The 18,034-nt window shown below is 41.9% G+C and overlaps 1 protein-coding gene across 1 annotated transcript; it reads left to right on the top strand.

The window, feature by feature from the left end:
* Positions 1-8,623: 8,623 nt before the first annotated feature.
* gsg1l2b (gsg1-like 2b) lies at positions 8,624-17,930 on the top strand. Its single transcript, XM_058061270.1, has 5 exons — positions 8,624-9,080; positions 10,981-11,028; positions 13,757-13,909; positions 15,869-15,980; positions 16,180-17,930. The coding sequence occupies exons 1-5, from the start codon at positions 8,780-8,782 to the stop codon at positions 16,478-16,480; spliced, it is 915 nt and encodes a 304-aa protein (XP_057917253.1). The 5' UTR covers positions 8,624-8,779; the 3' UTR covers positions 16,481-17,930.
* The last annotated feature ends 104 nt before the right edge of the window (positions 17,931-18,034 follow it).

The raw sequence follows: 18,034 nt of genomic DNA, 5'->3' as shown, positions 1-18,034 counted from the left end.
GTCGTCTGTCACCGGCTTTTGCTTTATTATATAACACATGTCAATCACATCTTTTGTACTCAAAACTGAAACACAAACTCTTAATCCCCTCACGCTTTATCTGCTTTTCTCTCTTCACTGAAATACTCTTATCGGGGAGGGAGCCCGCCCCACGGCAAATTTATCTCTGTATTGTATCACTTGCCCGATATGACACAGCGCTTCATTAATCTGGGAGATTTCCCCGACCCGGTACCGGGTACTTCATGCCTCTCGGACAGATGAGTCACGGTGGTGGGCAACCTAAATATGTACTGTCAAAATTAAGATCGACTGATGTGAGCTTTTTGAGGCCAGATGAGTGTCATTACGTTTGATCATTTTTTTAGGCTATCAGCCAAAACTATCTCCTTGTGGTGTTTCTGTTGGAAATGGATGGATGGGCACTACAGTGGAACCGCCAAAGTCTAACTTAGCTTTTTTTCTGACTTCTGTGTTCTCATTTTGAAACGATTATTAATGTATTATCTATCGATGTATCTGTTATTGCCACACGGCCATAAAGGTTTCCACGGGGGTGCTGGAGCCTATCCCAGCTGTCTTCGGGCGAGAGGCAGGGTACACCCTGGACTGGTCGCCAGCCAGCCAATCACAGGGCACATATAGACAAGCAACCATTCACACTCACATTCATACCTATGGACAATTTGGAGTCACCAATTAACCTAGCATGTTTTTGGAATGTGGGAGGAAACCGAAGTACCCGGAGAAAACCTACGCAAATTACGGTCACGGGTGGAGCCTACAGCATACCAGGTGACTTTGGGGGAGTCGGACTACAACCCGGACTAATCTCCAGCCCCAAAAACAACCAACAAATATCCTGCCGACGGATCCCGTAGGCCTCCTTTAGGTCAGATAATCCAACTGTCTTTCCTTCACTGATTCAAATGTAAAGTACCCCACCGTCCCCCACTAAGTACCGTTTTCCTGATTTGCCCCAGGTGGGTTATTTCCAACAGTGTAACTGCCTCTCCTTCAGTGCATGCTGTCAGTTTTAAGTTCCTCCCTATTTTCATTTTTGGTTCCTACCGAGGTGTATACAAGTCAATAAGGCGGAACTAATTTTCTGTTGAATTGTTGTTTTCCACATGTGCATGTTTAATTGGTGTTGCAATCTCATAGGAAATACATAATTTATATCCTGGTTCGAGTTTTTGCTCTCATGTGATATTTTGCCAATGCATATTTATGGTCCAAACCTGCTCTCACAGGTATAATCCCTGTCTGATCCATTTTCCTGTAGCGTTCCTTTGGTCTGGCGATATGGGTTTTGTCCTCCCAGTTCCTATGTCTCTTACCCTCTTAGACTCCCATCCTTTCGTGTAATTGGGGAATGTGCTCTGCCACCTGAGACCCACAATAACATTCCAAAAAACAAGAGAACTTGATGAGATTTCTCACACAAACATCTTCTTAGAAAGTAGGTCACTGAACTTCATTCTATGATGACACCAAAGCTGATGGTTTATACATTTTGTAAGAACTTGTTGTGTTTTGAATAATATCTCATCTCCTGTGAATACACGGCTTAATTATGAGTCAATGCATATGTGCATGAACAGGGGAATGCTTTTCGCCTGTGGCACATCAGCATACAGCAGTATCAGTCAGAGCCAGGATTGTTAGAAAAAAACTAATCATAATAATATCAATACAGAATACCGTTTATTGGCGATCATTGCAAGACAGCTGCAGACCATCACACTACCACCACCATATTTTTGTGTTGGTATGATGGTCTTTTTGGCTGCACGGCGGTCTAGTGGTTAGCGCGCAGACCTCACAGCTATGAGACCTGCGTTCAATCCCACCCTCGGCCATCTCTGTGTGGAGTTTGCATGTTCTCCCCGTGCATGCGTGGGTTTTCTCCGGGTACTCCGGTTTCCTCCCACATTCCAAAAACATGCTAGGTTAATTGGCGACTCCAAATTGTCCATAGGTATGAATGTGAGTGTGAATGGTTGTTTGTCTATATCTGCCCTGTGATTGGCTGGCCACCAGTCCAGGGTGTCCTTGCCCAAAGACAGCTGGGATAGGCTCCAGCACATACGTTTTCAGTATGTAATTTTTTAGCATTAATAATTTTTTAACATTTTTAGGGCCCTACAATTCTGCGGATTCCTTCATCAGTGGCGGTATTCTCCTATAGCCTGAAGCACAGCCTCTTTAAAACTGATTCATGGCTTGTTTTGAACCTTGAGCAGTTGTTGAGTCAAGGGATTAATGACTACAAAGCATCTCCATTAGTTCTGGACGTAGCCTAACGAGTCAGTGATGCACTTTGGGACGCCGGGGACGGTAAATCACGTTTAAGGTACAATTCCTTTCTACCTCGGGTGTGATTAGTTTATTGGGGAAGCCAAGGTCTGACATTTAACCGTGACATTGAGGGAGCGACGTGAAACCGCAGATAGATGCTGCACATTTTGTACTCTGCTGAAATTTATGTGGCGTGTTACACACACACACACACACACACACACACACACACACTGGAACTGCAGACGTGCCATGCAACTGTCAATTTGGTCAATGGGATACATTAGAGCTGTGGGTCATTAGAGTCACACATGAAAGCTACCAGCCAGTGGCAGCATCATCATTTGAGATGATTTAAAGAGGGTCGGGTTCAATTCCACTCTCGGCCATCTCTGTGTGGAGTTTGCATGTTCTCCCCGTTTCCTCCCACATTCCAAAAACATGCTAGGTTAATTAGCGACTCCAAATTGTCCATAGGTATGAATGTGAGTGTGAATGGTTGTTTGTCTATATGTGCCCTGTGATTGGCTGGCGACCAGTCCAGGGTGTACCCCGCGTCTCGCCCAAAGACAGCTGGGATAGGCTCCAGCACCCCCGCGACCCTCGTGAGGAAAAAGCGGTAGAAAATGAATGAATGAATAAATTTAATATGATTTTATCGGTGGTGTGCAGTCAGGGCCAACAAGGCCTTCTCTGCTGGCCTAACCACTACCACAAGCACTGACCTATTGTCTATTATCTCCATTTCGTCATTTAGTCTGCTGATTTCAGCTTTTACGTGTTGCCGTATCAGTGCATCATTTGCCCAGGGCCTTCAGAATCATGAATGCTGGCCCATGTTTTGCTGGCTGTAGTTTAACCAATAAGATTTCCACAGAATGTGAGTGTGAATTGTTGTTTGTCTATATGTACCCTGTGATTGGCCGCCACCAGTCCAGGGTGTACCTCGCCTCTCGTCCAAAGACAGCTGGGATAGGCTCCAGCACCCCCGCGACGCTCGTGAGGAAATGCGGTAGAAAATGAATGAATGAATGAATGAATAAAGAGGGTCGGAAGAAAGCCGTGTTATCGGTCAACTAAAATTTGGAGAGGGAGAAGATGACGAGAAGATCCCTCGTTTATCACAGTTATTTGGTTCCAGCCCCAACCGTGATAAATGAATCTCCGCAAAGTAGGATTCATTCTTTATAAATTGAATATTTTTCTCTTTAAAGCATAGAAAACCTGTTTTCTATGCCTTCTAAATACATTTTTAATATTATTAGAGCCCTCCAGACATTAAATAGCACACTTATTGTCACCTTCATATTCATATTAACCAAAATAGTTACCATCGTACCCTTCCTGCAGAATGAAGCTCAACCATAAAACCATAAATGTACTCTACACCTGAGATACGGCCATTCTATCCTACAGAACTTTAATTATGTCAATGAATAGCATTTGAGCAGCAAGAAGAATGAATATCCTGCCAGCGATTGTCACGCTGTCTGTTAGTTCCAGCTGAGACTCATTCAGCTGAGGCAACAACAACAAAACAGGCTGCAGAGAGCAAGCGTGAAGCAAGTGAGTCACCGAGACTGTATATTTGTTGGCTTCTCTTTACCGGCTCAAACATATTTCACTGCCTTTGGATGCCTGTGGGCGGTTTTAATAAAACAAAAGAAAAAAAAAACAACACAACAGAACCAGAAGTACCGTGCAACCTTGAAAGTCAAGCGCAATCTTCATTGTTAATTTAGTTAAAATGTGAATTTTGCATTCAGCGATGAACGCCAGCATCTTTTTGTGTATGCAAGTGATGCAGTCAGAGCCTTAATACCCCTTTGAAATAATTAAATGTCCTCATAACGTTACCATACCTCTGATAATAAAATGTAATTACTCTGTAATGAATATCAGGATTTGCATAAAACTGTAATTGTCACATGTAAAAAACAGAGATTTAAAATGGCAATTATTTTTAATTGTAGTGGGTCATATAGTCTTTTTCCATGATTCTTTTTTATGTTATCCTGGACTACAGGAGCCGTGATAGCAAATTACATCATTAATGGCGATAAGGACAAAAGTATTGGGACACCATACTTCCCTTCATGTCACTGTCTACTGCACACCCCCCGGGTTAAGTCCTGATCCTGATCCACAAAGGGCCAAATCACTCAAATTGACCGGAATACATGCTTTAATTTATGTTATGAGTGTTGCTATATGTGATGGTATCTCATAATAATAAGCTGACAAAGAAAATATGTGTTTTCTTGCTAGTCCACATGTCAGGGTTGTCATTAGAGGATGGTTTGTGACTGCACGTATGCACCGCCACCGCATGCCGAGAATGGCTCGGTCGCCATATAGTCCCATAGCAACAGACATAAAACATGATACTGAGTTATGGCTCACGATATATATATATATATATATATTGAGAGAAAGAGAGTAGGAAAAAGGAGAATAATTGACTCAAGCATAAAAATGCATGTGAATCTTCTTTTTTTTCAGTTCAATCCCATTGCAAAGAGGTCAGTTTTTCCATACAGAGTCCATAGTCCATAGTGGACTGCAGATGTCAGATTGCCAACACAAGCTCTTATACGCCATCACATTCATATGAACTACGTTGCCAAGCAGAAAAACCAATCAAGATAATCGTCCTCAGGATACCAAAGTGTGTGTGTGTGTGTGTGTGTGTGTGAGTGTGACACACATATGTCACCGACCATAATTATGATCATTAAATTTGATAGAAATATTACAAAGGGGGCTTACTACTACAGTGTGTGTGTAAAATGGGGAGGTGCAAGTCAGAGGAAAGGGGGAGAGTAGGGGAGCAAGAATGATGACTTTTAATCTCACGGGACAAACGTTTGCAGTTCCTGGGAAATGCCTTGTAATGCACATATAGCAACCCCCCCCCACTTACACACTGCACAAACAGTGCACAAACGCAGGCTTTTTTTAATTCACAACAGGATAGAAATTGTGATATGAAAACTGAAAGACAGGCCAGAAGAACAACATTGCATATGTTAGCGACTCAGACGTGATTGATTTCACACCTCCAATTGTTGACGCAAACCAAGTTTGTGGATTTTGTGTTTGTCCCGATTGAAAGGTGGCCAGCTACCCCCCTCTGCCAGGAATTACACAACAGAGTCTGTTTGTGAGGTGATTAGCTTTCACTATGCATCTGCAAGAGATCCCCAAAAACACTTCATTATTTAGACAAAAGCACATTTGGCACCCTTGTTTCGATAGTCATGCTGTTTGTTGTGTACTGTAGTCATATGGACAGATTCATTTGTATTCATATATGATTGATTTGGATGCTATTGTCATTTCCTAAATTAGATGAAAACAGTATACAAACAGAGAGCATTAATAATGGCACGGTTTGATGGCTAGCTGTGATAGATAGACGGACCGACGGACAGATAAACAACAGAATTAATGGTTCTATTTATCATAGCAAGGTCTTCCAAGTCCTGAAACAGCAAAACAGCCGCAGACCATCACACTACCACCACCATATTTTTGTGTTGGTATGTTGGTCTATGATGTGTGAACAAAAGAATTAATGGTTCCATTTATCATAGCAAGGTCTTCCAGGTCCTGAAACAGCAAAACAGCCGCAGACCATCACACTACCACCACCATATTTTTGTGTTGGTATGACGGTCTTTTTGGCTGCACGGTGTTCGAGTGGTTAGCGCGCAGACCTCACAGCTACGAGACCTGCGTTCAATCCCACCCTCGGCTATCTCTGTGTGGAGTTTGCATGTTCTCCCCGTGCATGTGTGGGTTTTTTCCGGGTACTCCGGGTTTCCTCCCACATTCCAAAAACATGCTAGGTTAATTGATGAATCCAAATTGTCCACAGGTATGAATGTGAGTGTGAATGGTTGTTTGTCTATATGTGCCCTGTGATTGGCTGGCCACCAATCCAGGGTGTAACGCTGGGATAGGCTCCAGCATCCCCACGACCCTCGTGAGGAATAATTCGGTTTAGAGTGCTCACATCATTTGATAACAGAATTCAGTCTTGACGATGCTGTGCTGAACATCTCCTTTCTTCTCTGACTAATGGTCCACGACCACCTCAAAGAAACGCTTCTCCTTATCCTTTGCCGTCATTGGCAAATGCATGCAAATGTCTTGATTGATTTAATCAGTTCAGTGTTACACAGTTCTTATTAATAATGTAGGTGTTTTGCAATGGAGAGCAGTTACTTTCTTCTTGATGCCCAAGCCAGTCTTTGAAACCAGTTACATAATCCCGTCTGAAGCTGAGTCAAAACACCCTGATGATGCCCCCTGATGACACAAAGCACATCCAGGAAGGACGTCTCCATAAAGACGATGCCTTGATCCAGTAAATTGCTGGACTGGAGCCCAAACAGGGGTGAGAACGTTGATGTAGGTTTTTTTTTGTTGTTGTTTTTTTTTCCAAGCACTTTAATGTGCATCATCGTGGAACATGATGCCATAGTATGTCCTTTGGAATAACGTTCTCTTCAATGACCTTTGTCACCTAAAGATGGGATGCCACCTGCTTTTAAGACAACCTGGTTTAATTTGTACTTTTTCCAAGAAGACTTCAACATTCGCCAATAATTAGAAGGTCAAGAAAATGCCAAGAAATGTATGCTTTATTTAAGGATGCTCCCATCGATCTGCCTACCGATCAGTATCGGCCGATGTGATAGAGTGGCTCCATCGACTGCGGGTGACATGGCAGCACACACACACACACACCTCTACACAGGTTCATTCACATACAACCAATCCACACTGCAGCACACCGAGAGTGTACACTCTGTGTGTTACCTTCATAGCAATCATTTCTGGTTCTTACAAAAACACAAGCAACTACAAGAAGGTAGTGTTTGTTTCCATTTACAACGTATTGCGCAACTGCAGGGTCTTTGAGACACATGCTAACTCGCAAACTAGAGAGCTAGCGACCTAAACGGTAGCCTTCAAGTTATTTCCTTTAAACTTAAATAGCCAAAAACTTACCACTTCCACACGGATAGGGAGGATAACTATTAACAGTTATTTAACCTTTAACATGAACATTAATCAAACGTAATATTTTTTTCTGGGTACATGATACCATACAGCATCCATATCAAACTTACGCGGGCCGCACTAACATTAAACTTTCATATCAAGGCGGGGGCTTCAAACTAGTGTCCTGCGGGCCACATTTGGCCCACGGGCCACGTGTTTGAGACCCCTGTGTTTGAGACCCCTGTGTTAGCGATGCAAACTAGAGAGCTAGCGACCTAAACGGTAGCCTTCAAGTTATTTCCTTTAAACTTAAATAGCCAAAAACTTACCACTTCCACACGGATAGGGAGGATAACTATTAACAGTTATTTAACCTTTAACATGAACATTAATCAAACGTAATATTTTTTTCTGGGTACATGATACCATACAGCATCCATATCAAACTTACGCGGGCCGCACTAACATTAAACTTTCATATCAAGGCGGGGGCCTCAAACTAGTGTCCTGCGGGCCACATTTGGCACGCGGGCCACGTGTTTGAGACCCCTGTGTTTGAGACCCCTGTGTTAGCGAAACTAGAGAGCTAGCGACCTAAACGGTAGCCACCAAGTTATTTCCTTTAAACTTAAATAGCCAAAAACTTACCACTTCCACACGGATAGGGAGGATAACTATTAAGAGTTATTTAACCTTTAACATGAACATTAATCAAACGTAATAATTTTTTCTGGGTACATGATACCATACAGCATCCATATCAAACTTGCACGGGCCGCACTAACATTAAACTTTCATATCAAGGCGGGGGCCTCAAACTAGTGTCCTGCGGGCCACATTTGGCCCGCGGGCCGCATGTTTGAGACCCCTGGTGTAGCGAGAGAACCAGTTAACATTTCGCCGCACCTCTACGCCTCACCCTCACCCACAATAAGTGGTGGCACAGGAAGGTGTATAATGATGTAATAACCTCAATATGAATATATAACAATGCAGCAATATTAACAGTAGACACACAGCCAATAAACAAGATAGCTTAACAATATTGATCACGCCAAAATGTTTAGTATTTAGTATTTCACTTGAATTTTCAATGACATGTACATTGTATGTATAGGACACATAACATTATTATGGCTTAAACATGTTACATTGAATATAAATATTGTGTCACGTGATGATTCTTCAACAAAGGTGTTGGCATACAGAAGCAAGCATGAAATGTGTGTGTGTGTGTGCGTGTTTTGCGTGGGTGGGGGCTGGGGGGTGATGAGGGTATACCGGAGCCTACAAAATGAAACATCTTCAGCGGAGGAGCGGATGCGAGAGGCGCTTGTAAAGTCCCCACCATAATTAGCCGCGGACATATCAACAGGAATAATCGGATTATGAGGATTCGAGGAGGAGAAATCGCTCGAATCCGGGATTAAATCACTCCTATCCTCTCTCTTTCCACTCCTCCGTGATGGGGATAGACCGGCGGCGGAGAGCGTCTCTGGCTCTCACCTTGAACTTCTTGGCATTGTTCCTCGCTGTGTCGGCTCTCGGAACCAGTCACTGGTGCGCCGGGACCCGGAAAGTAGTGAAGCCGTTCTGTACCGGACCGGTGACCACGAAGCAGTCCTTTTGTATCAGGTTCAACAGCTCTAACCTGAACGACACACGGCTCGTGCAGTACATATGGGAGACCGGGGAGGACAAGTACGTCATGAGGAAGTTCCACACAGGGATCTGGTTCTCCTGCGAGCAGAACATCAACATGACCGGTTAGTGAGATTTGGTTTGGGTCTGATGTGGTCACAGAAGTTTTGGTAGAGGTAGTATTTGCTCGTCTATCAAAATATCAATAGTTCCGATACCATATCTAGTCGATACTTATTGTTCCGTTTTCCATGACAATATATGAGAATATCATACAAAATGTAACACCGGTTAAAAGGGCGGGAAGTGTTTGCTGTTCATTTGCTGAGTATCCGGTAGTTGGAACCTTTAATATCCGACTTTTGACTTTATTTCCATATTTTTATTTACTGAATTTGGGGGGTTTGTTGGAAAATATAAACTGTAATCATTAAAAAAAAAATACATAATCATATTGTTACATTGTTATTTTTATATATGGTTACAGGGACTAATTCCTTGGACAGAGTGGGTCATTGGGGGCAAAATGCCAGAAGTCGTTTTTTGCTTTTGTGGATTTATTTTTAATTTATTAACTTCTGTTTGCTCCAACAAATAAAAGAAAAAATGACAGTTCCCATTAATGCCATCAGAAACAATTGGGTAAGATATGTCTGCTGAAAGAGTGGCACGGTGGTCTAGTGGTTAGCGCGCAGACCTCACAGCTAGGAGACCCGAGTTCAATCCCACCCTTGACCATCTCTTTGTGGAGTTTGCATGTTCTCCATGTTTTTTCCAAAAACATGCTAGGTTAATTGGCCACTCCAAATTGTCCATAGGTATGAATGTGAGTGTGAATGGTTGTTTGTCTATATGTGCCCTGTGATTGGTTGGCGACCAGTCCAGGGTGTACCCCGCCTCTTGCCCAAAGACAGCTGGGATAGACTCCAGCACTCCCTCGACCCTCGTGAGGAAAAAGCGGCAGAAAATTAATGAATTAATGAATGAATGTCTGCTGTGGGCTGCACGGTGGACAAGTGGTTTAGCTCACAGCTAGGAGACCCGAGTTCAATCCCACCCTTGGCCATCTCAACCCTGTGGGTTTTCTCCCACATTTTCCAAAAAACATGCTAGGTTAATTGGTGACTCCAAATTGTCCATAGGTATGAATGTGAGTGTGAATGGTTGTTTGTCTATATGTGCCCTGTGATTGGCTGGCCACCAGTCCAGGGTGTAGAAGACAGCTGGGATAGGCTCCAGCACGCCCCACGACGGTGGTAGAAAATGAATGAATGAATGAATGAAATATGGCGGTGTTGACCACTACATCAATAACAGTCTTGTGAGGGTGGTAGTTTGAACCTGTAACGGATTATTTCAATTCATATGTTAGTTTTTTATATGTATGTTGTCCAATCACTCTGATGTCATCGCCATACTGTTCAAATCCTTTCGCCGCCATATCCTCACCGTGTCTGGGGATTGCTACGATGTGCTGTGATGTATTCGCCGACTCCTCCATTCATTTGTGTTCTTTCTGCTCAGTGACAACATTTCACAGAATTCACATGTAATTTCTGAAGGAATCGCTACCATGCGTGTCTGGTTTAATTATATTCCTGAAATATGATTTAAAAAGTCTTGATAACCATATTAAAAGAAAAACGTGGAGGGCATGAAATCATTTCATATCCTGTTAAAGTGGATGTTTTAGTCACCCTACAAAAACCATGTGTAAACACTGTTTGACTTGGATCTATTCCCAGATAAGCCATCTGGGAGCGGTCGGGTCCCCCTTACAATGCCTGCAAAGCTTTTGGAGTATTTCTCCCATGGACAATTAAATCCTTGACATTTCATACAGAGCACCGCAACAGCCAAAATAACAGGATGTCATGGTAACAAAGAATGGATTTTCCCTTCCATATTGAGACATTCATTTTCACATGAAGTGGTAATATTATCAATCATTTAACTGAATGTTAGCAAAGGATGTCCATTTTTTCACAGTATAGTAGTATTAACCATAGATTTCTTATTTTGCAGGGGAAAATTGTAGAAGTTTCATCTATGTGGCGCCTGCAAATGAACGAGGTAAGCCTAGGATTCATAAATTTGGGCGAATAGGGTGATGTGTATGTACCCTTCAAGTTGGGAGTGAGGCCTTACGCCAATTGGAAGAGTTCAAGTCTCTCGGGATCTTGGTTGATGTGTAAGATGGACAGGATGATTGACATAGCGTCGGCTGTACCAAACTGTTTTTAAGCGCTATAGAAATAAAATATATTGTTATTGTTGTTATTATGGTGAAGCTGGTCAAAGCAAAACTCAATTACCTGGTGGTTTGATATATTTTCAGAATCAGAATCAGAAAAGGGTTTATTACCAGGTATGATCAAACATATACTAGGAATTTGTTTTATATTATTTGTTTTTTATTAAAAAAGAATGAAAAATACAAAATATACACAATAAACAGTTTTTTGTTTGTTATTCCGGAAGTGCAGTCTGATTGTTGATTTGGTCAAAGTGATAGCAACATCAATAACTTCCTGCTTTTAAGTGTTTTTTTCTGTATTTTTTATGTTATTTTGTATGTTTCAGATCATCAAATGAATTAAAACAACTGAATCAGGATAATAGTGGATGTTTTAACCTACGGCAGTTTGTCAATATGGGTTTTATTCTGGTTATTCTGTTTTTATTTAATATTTTAGTGACAGGGCGGCATGGTGATCTAGTGGTTAGCGCGCAGACCTCACAGCTAGGAGACCAGGGTTCAATTCCACCCTCGGCCATCTCTGAGTGGAGTTTGCATGTTCTCCCCGTGCATGCGTGGGTTTTCTCTGGGTACTCCGGTTTCCTCCCACATTCCAAAAACATGCTAGGTTAATTAGCGACTCCAAATTATCCATATGTGATATGAATGAATGTGAGTGTGAATGGTTGTTTGTCTATATGTGCCCTGTGATTGGCTGGCCACCAGTCCAGGGTGTACCCCGCCTCACGTCTGAAGACAGCTGGGATAGGCTCCCTCGTGAGGAAAAGCAGTAGAAAATGAATGAATTTTAGTGACAGTAGTACGGTATGGTTCATTGGTTAGTCTATAGGGGGCAGTGAGCGATAGCGAGAGCCTCCCCAAGAGAAAAGAACAAATGCATAACCTTTATCTTTAAGTATTTCCCTTGCTAACTCAGATAACTCACCGCCTGCATATTTCCACAACCGATTCCACACAGCGCTGTTACCAGTTAGCGGTGATTTGCCAGCTAAGGTAGGAGGTGTTAGTCTCGCTGCAAGCAAATCAGTCTCCTCCATAGATTCTCATTTGCCTTATCGGACCCCTCAGCTGTGCCGCCTGTGCTCAAACCCGCGTATTAGTGCCTCCTCGCTGTTGATGCTGATAAACTGAAGACATTTGCGTTTTGATTTGATTCCTCTTACTCATTTTGCTATTTAAGATGTGTGGTAATATGCCGTTTTGAGATAACGTGGTGAGAGGTCATAGGTCAGAAGACTGCGTACTACTGTATATGTACCTTAACGTGATACATAGGACGGGTTTGCAGTCTTTATGGATGGCAGCAAAATAAAACATGATGTTATCAAATATCATGGAGGCATTTAGTATGTGTGACTACAACATCACCTGGATCAATATTTATATAATAACATGGCAAAAATATAAAACCCTTTAAATCAAATCCATGGACGTTTCTCCTCCTTAGTCAGCTATGGTGGGTGGAACTTTAGCTCCGATCAACCAATCAGAGGATGGGAAATGTGCTGATCTGTTCAATGTGGAAATCTTATTGGTTAAACAACAGGCAGCAAAACATGGGCCAGCACTCATGATTCTGAAGGCCCTGGGCAAATTGCACTGATATGGCAACACGTAAAAGCTGAAATCAGACAATAGACTGTTGGGAATAGATTATTAAATTTCATGGAAAAAATGAATAAATAAAATCATATTCAATTTATTCATTCATTTTCTACCACTTTTTCCTCACAAGGGTCGCGGGGGTGCTGGAGCCTATCCCAGCTGTCTTCGTGCGAGAGGCCGGGTACACCCTGGACTGGTGGCCAGCCAATCACAGGGCACATATAGACAAACAACCATTCACACTCACATTCATACCTATGGACAATTTGGAATCGCTAATTAACCTAGCATGTTTTTGGAATGTGGGAGCAAACCGGAGTACCCGGAGAACACCCACGCAAACTCCACACAGAGATGGCCGAGGGTGGAATTGAACCCTGGTGTCCGAGCTGTGAGGTCTGCGTGCTAACCACTCCACCGCCGTGCCGCCCACATATTCAATTTAGTTTAATACAAAAGGTACTTTCCTAGTTTTTACCTTTTGAGGGGCAAAATCATAAAAAAAACTATGCTTTTTAAAAATATCCGGATTTGGGTGGACCCGGTGTTGCAATATTATCGGTATCAAAACAGTACCCCCCCACGGCACTATGAGAATTACATCACAATAACTATATCATCACATGTAATAACATATATGTGATATTTCCTCCTGTCTTTCAGTGGAATTCTTTGTCTGCTTGTGAAGGTTAATCATCTAGGCCACAGGGATGCTCAGCCACCTTTCCCAACTCATTTTCCTCCCCCTTCCCCGCTGCTTTGCATGTCCTCTCCCGGTGCCCTTGCCTACACCCATACCATGTCCTATCTTCCTCACTCAGCTTTCCCTGGTCTCACTCGCTGCTTCCCCTCCATCATTCACTCGCTCTGTGTCTCCCTGCGCTTGAATTTTTTTCCCCCTCTTTGCTCTCGCTGTGTCATCTCCAACATGTATAGGAGTCCTGTGGCTGTGCATCGTCGCCGAGTGCCTGTACATCCTCCTTTTGGCCACCGGGGGTGTCCTCATGTCGATAGAAGTGTGCCAGTTTGGCAACGTCATTGACGGCCTCAAACTCAATGCCTTTGCAGCCATTTTCACAGTGCTCTCAGGTGAGTCGGATGCCGATTTCAATGTAATGGTAATGGTAATGGTAATGGTAATGGTAATGGTAATGGTAATGGTAATGGTTTAATTTCATTTGAACATGCATCAGATTACAATTGAGTGCATCCCATAATCAGTTCACAGTTCCACATGTCCAAAAAGAGTAGGAAGAAGCAAAGCTTATTAAATCCTACCCCTCCATCTGGTACTTTTACAATCAGTAACTGTTACATTTGTTCACTTCCTGCTTTCCTAATATAGTTTAATTATTTATTTTTGTTTGTTTATTTATTTTTTCATGTTTTTAGAACTAACTAGTCAGCCTGCAATTAATTCATTTTAAACTTAAGATAGGGTTTTCACCGCAGTGGGGAGGACGGACAGAGGAAGAAGCCTAAAACGTACCACTTCCACACAGAGGAGAACTAATAATAGTCAACCAACCATCATTTTTTAATATACCGCAATAGAGTGACAAAGTGATATTCGAACAATTTAACTTTTTCCAATCTTTTCTCCTATCATACTTCTCTCTCAGGCGTTTGGCTTGTTGTTATGGATTGTTTGAAGTTTTTTTTTAATTTGTATGTAACCCCACAAAATGGACTAACATCAAAATTGGCCTTTAAATTAAAACTTGCAAAGAGAAAACAGCAAAGTATACAATATAGTAAATTTGTGGTCATGACTGTGCCATCATCTTTCCTCTCTAATAGAATCTTTATGAAGTATTTTCATAAATCTCTCTTCTAGCCCTTCTGTATACCCATGCTGAGATTCACACTGTCTCCCATGCGGAGGAATTAAAGATGACCTCCTGTCTAATCCACTGTGTGAAAGTGACCCTGACCACCACGCTCGTGCAATGAATCAGCAGTGGAAGAGACTCCGCTTAGCGGCAATGACTCTGCTGTGCTCCGGTGACTTCCTGCTTCTTAAGAGCACTGCAATTGAATACATACACGTTGGGTCTATTTCCACTCAGAATCGCCTCAAGGTTGAAAGTTCCTATTAAATCTAAAGGCGCTTGACTCAATAAACTACTCGGGGGGGCTCGATTGTTAATGCATATGCTACTATTTTTGTTTTTAACTACATTTTTGTTTGACTTCAAAGAGCTTTATTTGAATTTGCCTTCTAGCTTGTTAAACTAAAAGCATCATTAATCAAGTCGCCTTTATGATAAACAACCACTTCAGTACATTTGACAACAAATTGATGTAGCTTACAATGTGTATCAAAGTTTATTATGTAATATCCCCTCAGAGTTTAATTTTTGCTGCGCCGGAAAGATACAGAAAAAGAAGCCAGATTGTTCATTACCTCTAAGACACGATGCAATTTATTTTTCCTGAATGATCCCAGTGCTGCAGGCACACATAAACAGGTAATATGCGTTTCTAACAGCCCTCCAGGCATGCAGATGGCCCCAAATAAATACTGTGTGCCCAGGTCTTTATGACGCCTTGGGGTCAATTTCCCTCTAACCTGATTTTAATGTATACGTGAAAAAAACAAACCCATATTTTTGCATTTATTATGCAATTCCAGATTTTTGTCCAAGTTCCCTCAATCAGCCATGTGATTTGGAGCACATAAGTACAATTCCCCATTCATTTCAATGGGGAATTTTGTGGAAAATAGAATAGGATATAGAACATAGAATAGAACAGAATATTCAAAAGTAGCTGAATATTTCACATTGGACTCAAACATGGAAGTCGTAAGAATTCAAAGCTTTGTACCATTTGGGTGTCTGCATACCAAATTGATGACAGAGTCTATCTGTATTTATATACAGTATGAATATGTCCACATTTAAGACTTAAGTTATTTATTCCTATTGGATTGACTCAGGCCGTTGCTCTGCTTTCATGTTGTGAAACACTGCCATCTGGTGGCCATGTGGGAAAAGCACAGCAATTGTTTCTGTGTGTGCATGTGTGTGTGTGTGTGTTCTGCAGGTCTGCTGGGGATGGTAGCCCACATGATGTTCACAACAGCTTTCCAGCTGACTGTCAGCCTGGGCCCAGAAGACTGGAAACCTCAGACATGGGACTACAGCTGGTCATACATGTGAGTCGACACGTTAAAACGAATAGTTTTAAGGTCATCCTATCATATGCTTTGTTTCATAAGTGAGTTAAGCAGGGTCAATTGTGAGCACCAACTAAAATCTAAAAAAAAGAGTCCAACAGTAAAGAAAGCAATTAAATGTCATTTTAATCTACTATCCAGTTCATGAAGTTAATGTTGTGTTTTAACTTCTCCTTAGATTAGCATGGAGTTCCTTCACAGCGTGCATGGCGTCCTCCGTCACCACCATCAACCGGTACACCAAAACCATCCTGGAGTTCAAGCACAAGCGAAGGAACATTGAGAAGAACCTAAAGATCAAGCAGAAGCTCTTGGAGCTGGACGCTCCGGAGCAGGTTTGGGACATGTATATCAGTTCTGTGCCAAGTACCGCTGAGGAGCTGCTGGACCTCTCGTCCAACGGCCACAAACTCTCCAACACCTCCATCTTCTTGGACCTCAACGACCTGCCCGACCCACAAGGAGAGGAGTACTGCTAGATGAGCTCCTCGTAGCTTCTGAACGCATCATCATGCCATTGTTATGTTTACTATGCTATTCTACGCGGAGGTAGTTACTTTTTAAAAATTCATAATAATAACAGTATCCCATGAAATAAGATAAAAATCATCCACTTACGTCCTGAGTGACAGTATTGCTCTGAAATGCCTTCAAAGGGTGAGGATTTTTACTTTAGTTTTATTATACAGTACTTAACTTATCTTTACACTTTAATGAACGCAAAACTTGTTTTGTTTGCTTTTTCCTCACAAGGGTCGCGGGGGTGCTGGAGTCTATCCCAGCTGTCTTGGGGCAAGAGACGGGGTACACTCTGGACTGGTCGCCAGCCAATCACAGGGCACATATAGACAAACAACCATTCACATTCACATTCATACCTACGGACAATTTGGAGTAGCCAATTAACCTAGCATGTTTTTGGAATGTGGGAGGAAACCGGAGTTCCCGGAAAAAAACCCACGCATGCACGGGGAGAACATGCAAACTCCAATAGAGTTTGGAAAAAAAAAAAGGGTGGGATTGAACCCTGATCTCCCAACTGTGAGGTCAGAACACGAACCACTCAACTACATGCCATCTTGACTCTTACCGTCATATAATATATAATATACTAATATATACTACTAGCCCACCTGCTATATGATGATATTTTTGGGAATATATTGCTGACAAGCGACTTGTGTGGGTCACCTGACTTCTGTGAGGGCAACATGGTCTTAGTCCCCACTCAGTGGTGGTTTAAATGGTCTGTCTCATGTGTCATGTGACTGCTGACCAGCCCAGGGTATCATCCATCCTTCACTCTAAGGCAGCTGGGATAGGCTCCAGCGTATTGTGAGCTTATCCCTAAGGATGGATGGATGATGTAATCATGCTTCTACTTTTTTTTTTTTTATTCCAAAATATTTTTTTTCTTAAAATTCTACACCCAACATCCCATAATGCCAGCCACTGCTATATGTACTCCGTGTACTTTCATTCCGGGCTCCCTTGCTCAAGAGTACAGCGCTGTAACCAACAATAAGGCTCTTGTTTACCGTCTTTAATTACACTAAAGACCACATTATTCTGATTCAATGTTTCTGTATTTATGTCATTATAATATAAATGACAAAACTTCATACCTCATTGAAATAATGTATAAAAACCTCAATATACAGTACGTGTTATTTCTACATGTGATCTAGTACCGTCATGGATAAGAAAGTGTGTAATGTGATAAGTGTATTTGAAATTGAAAGTGCCAAAGTTGAAGTAAATAGCTGCAAATAGATTGCAATGAAATATACAAAAATGTATGATAATGTTTTGGGGTTTTTTTAACAGTGGAAAAGGAGAGACTTATCATGTGAGCATTTATGTAGCAAATAAAAAGGTTGAATGAGTCGTGGTGGAGTTGTTTCATATATACTATTACAGGCCTTGTAGTTGATGGATTTTTAAGGAAAACTGCACTTTGGGAATTTTTCATCCACAATCCTTACATTGAACACGCATGTTGTTTTTTCTGTGCGTTGTAAATATTGGAAAAA

The sequence above is a fragment of the Doryrhamphus excisus genome, chromosome 22, assembly GCF_030265055.1.
Source record: "Doryrhamphus excisus isolate RoL2022-K1 chromosome 22, RoL_Dexc_1.0, whole genome shotgun sequence".
Lineage (NCBI taxonomy): Eukaryota > Metazoa > Chordata > Actinopteri > Syngnathiformes > Syngnathidae > Doryrhamphus > Doryrhamphus excisus.
Note: the sequence above shows the minus strand (reverse complement) of the source record. Positions and strands in the feature narration are given on the sequence as shown.

Excerpts from the sequence above, each read along its gene's own strand:
- gsg1l2b (XM_058061270.1), top strand. The coding sequence starts at position 8,780 with ATGGGGATAGACCGGCGGCGGAGAGCGTCTCTGGCTCTCACCTTGAAC. Across the intron at positions 11,029-13,756 it reads GGCGCCTGCAAATGAACGAG|GAGTCCTGTGGCTGTGCATC; the intron begins GTAAGCCTAGGA and ends CAACATGTATAG. Across the intron at positions 15,981-16,179 it reads GACTACAGCTGGTCATACAT|ATTAGCATGGAGTTCCTTCA; the intron begins GTGAGTCGACAC and ends ACTTCTCCTTAG.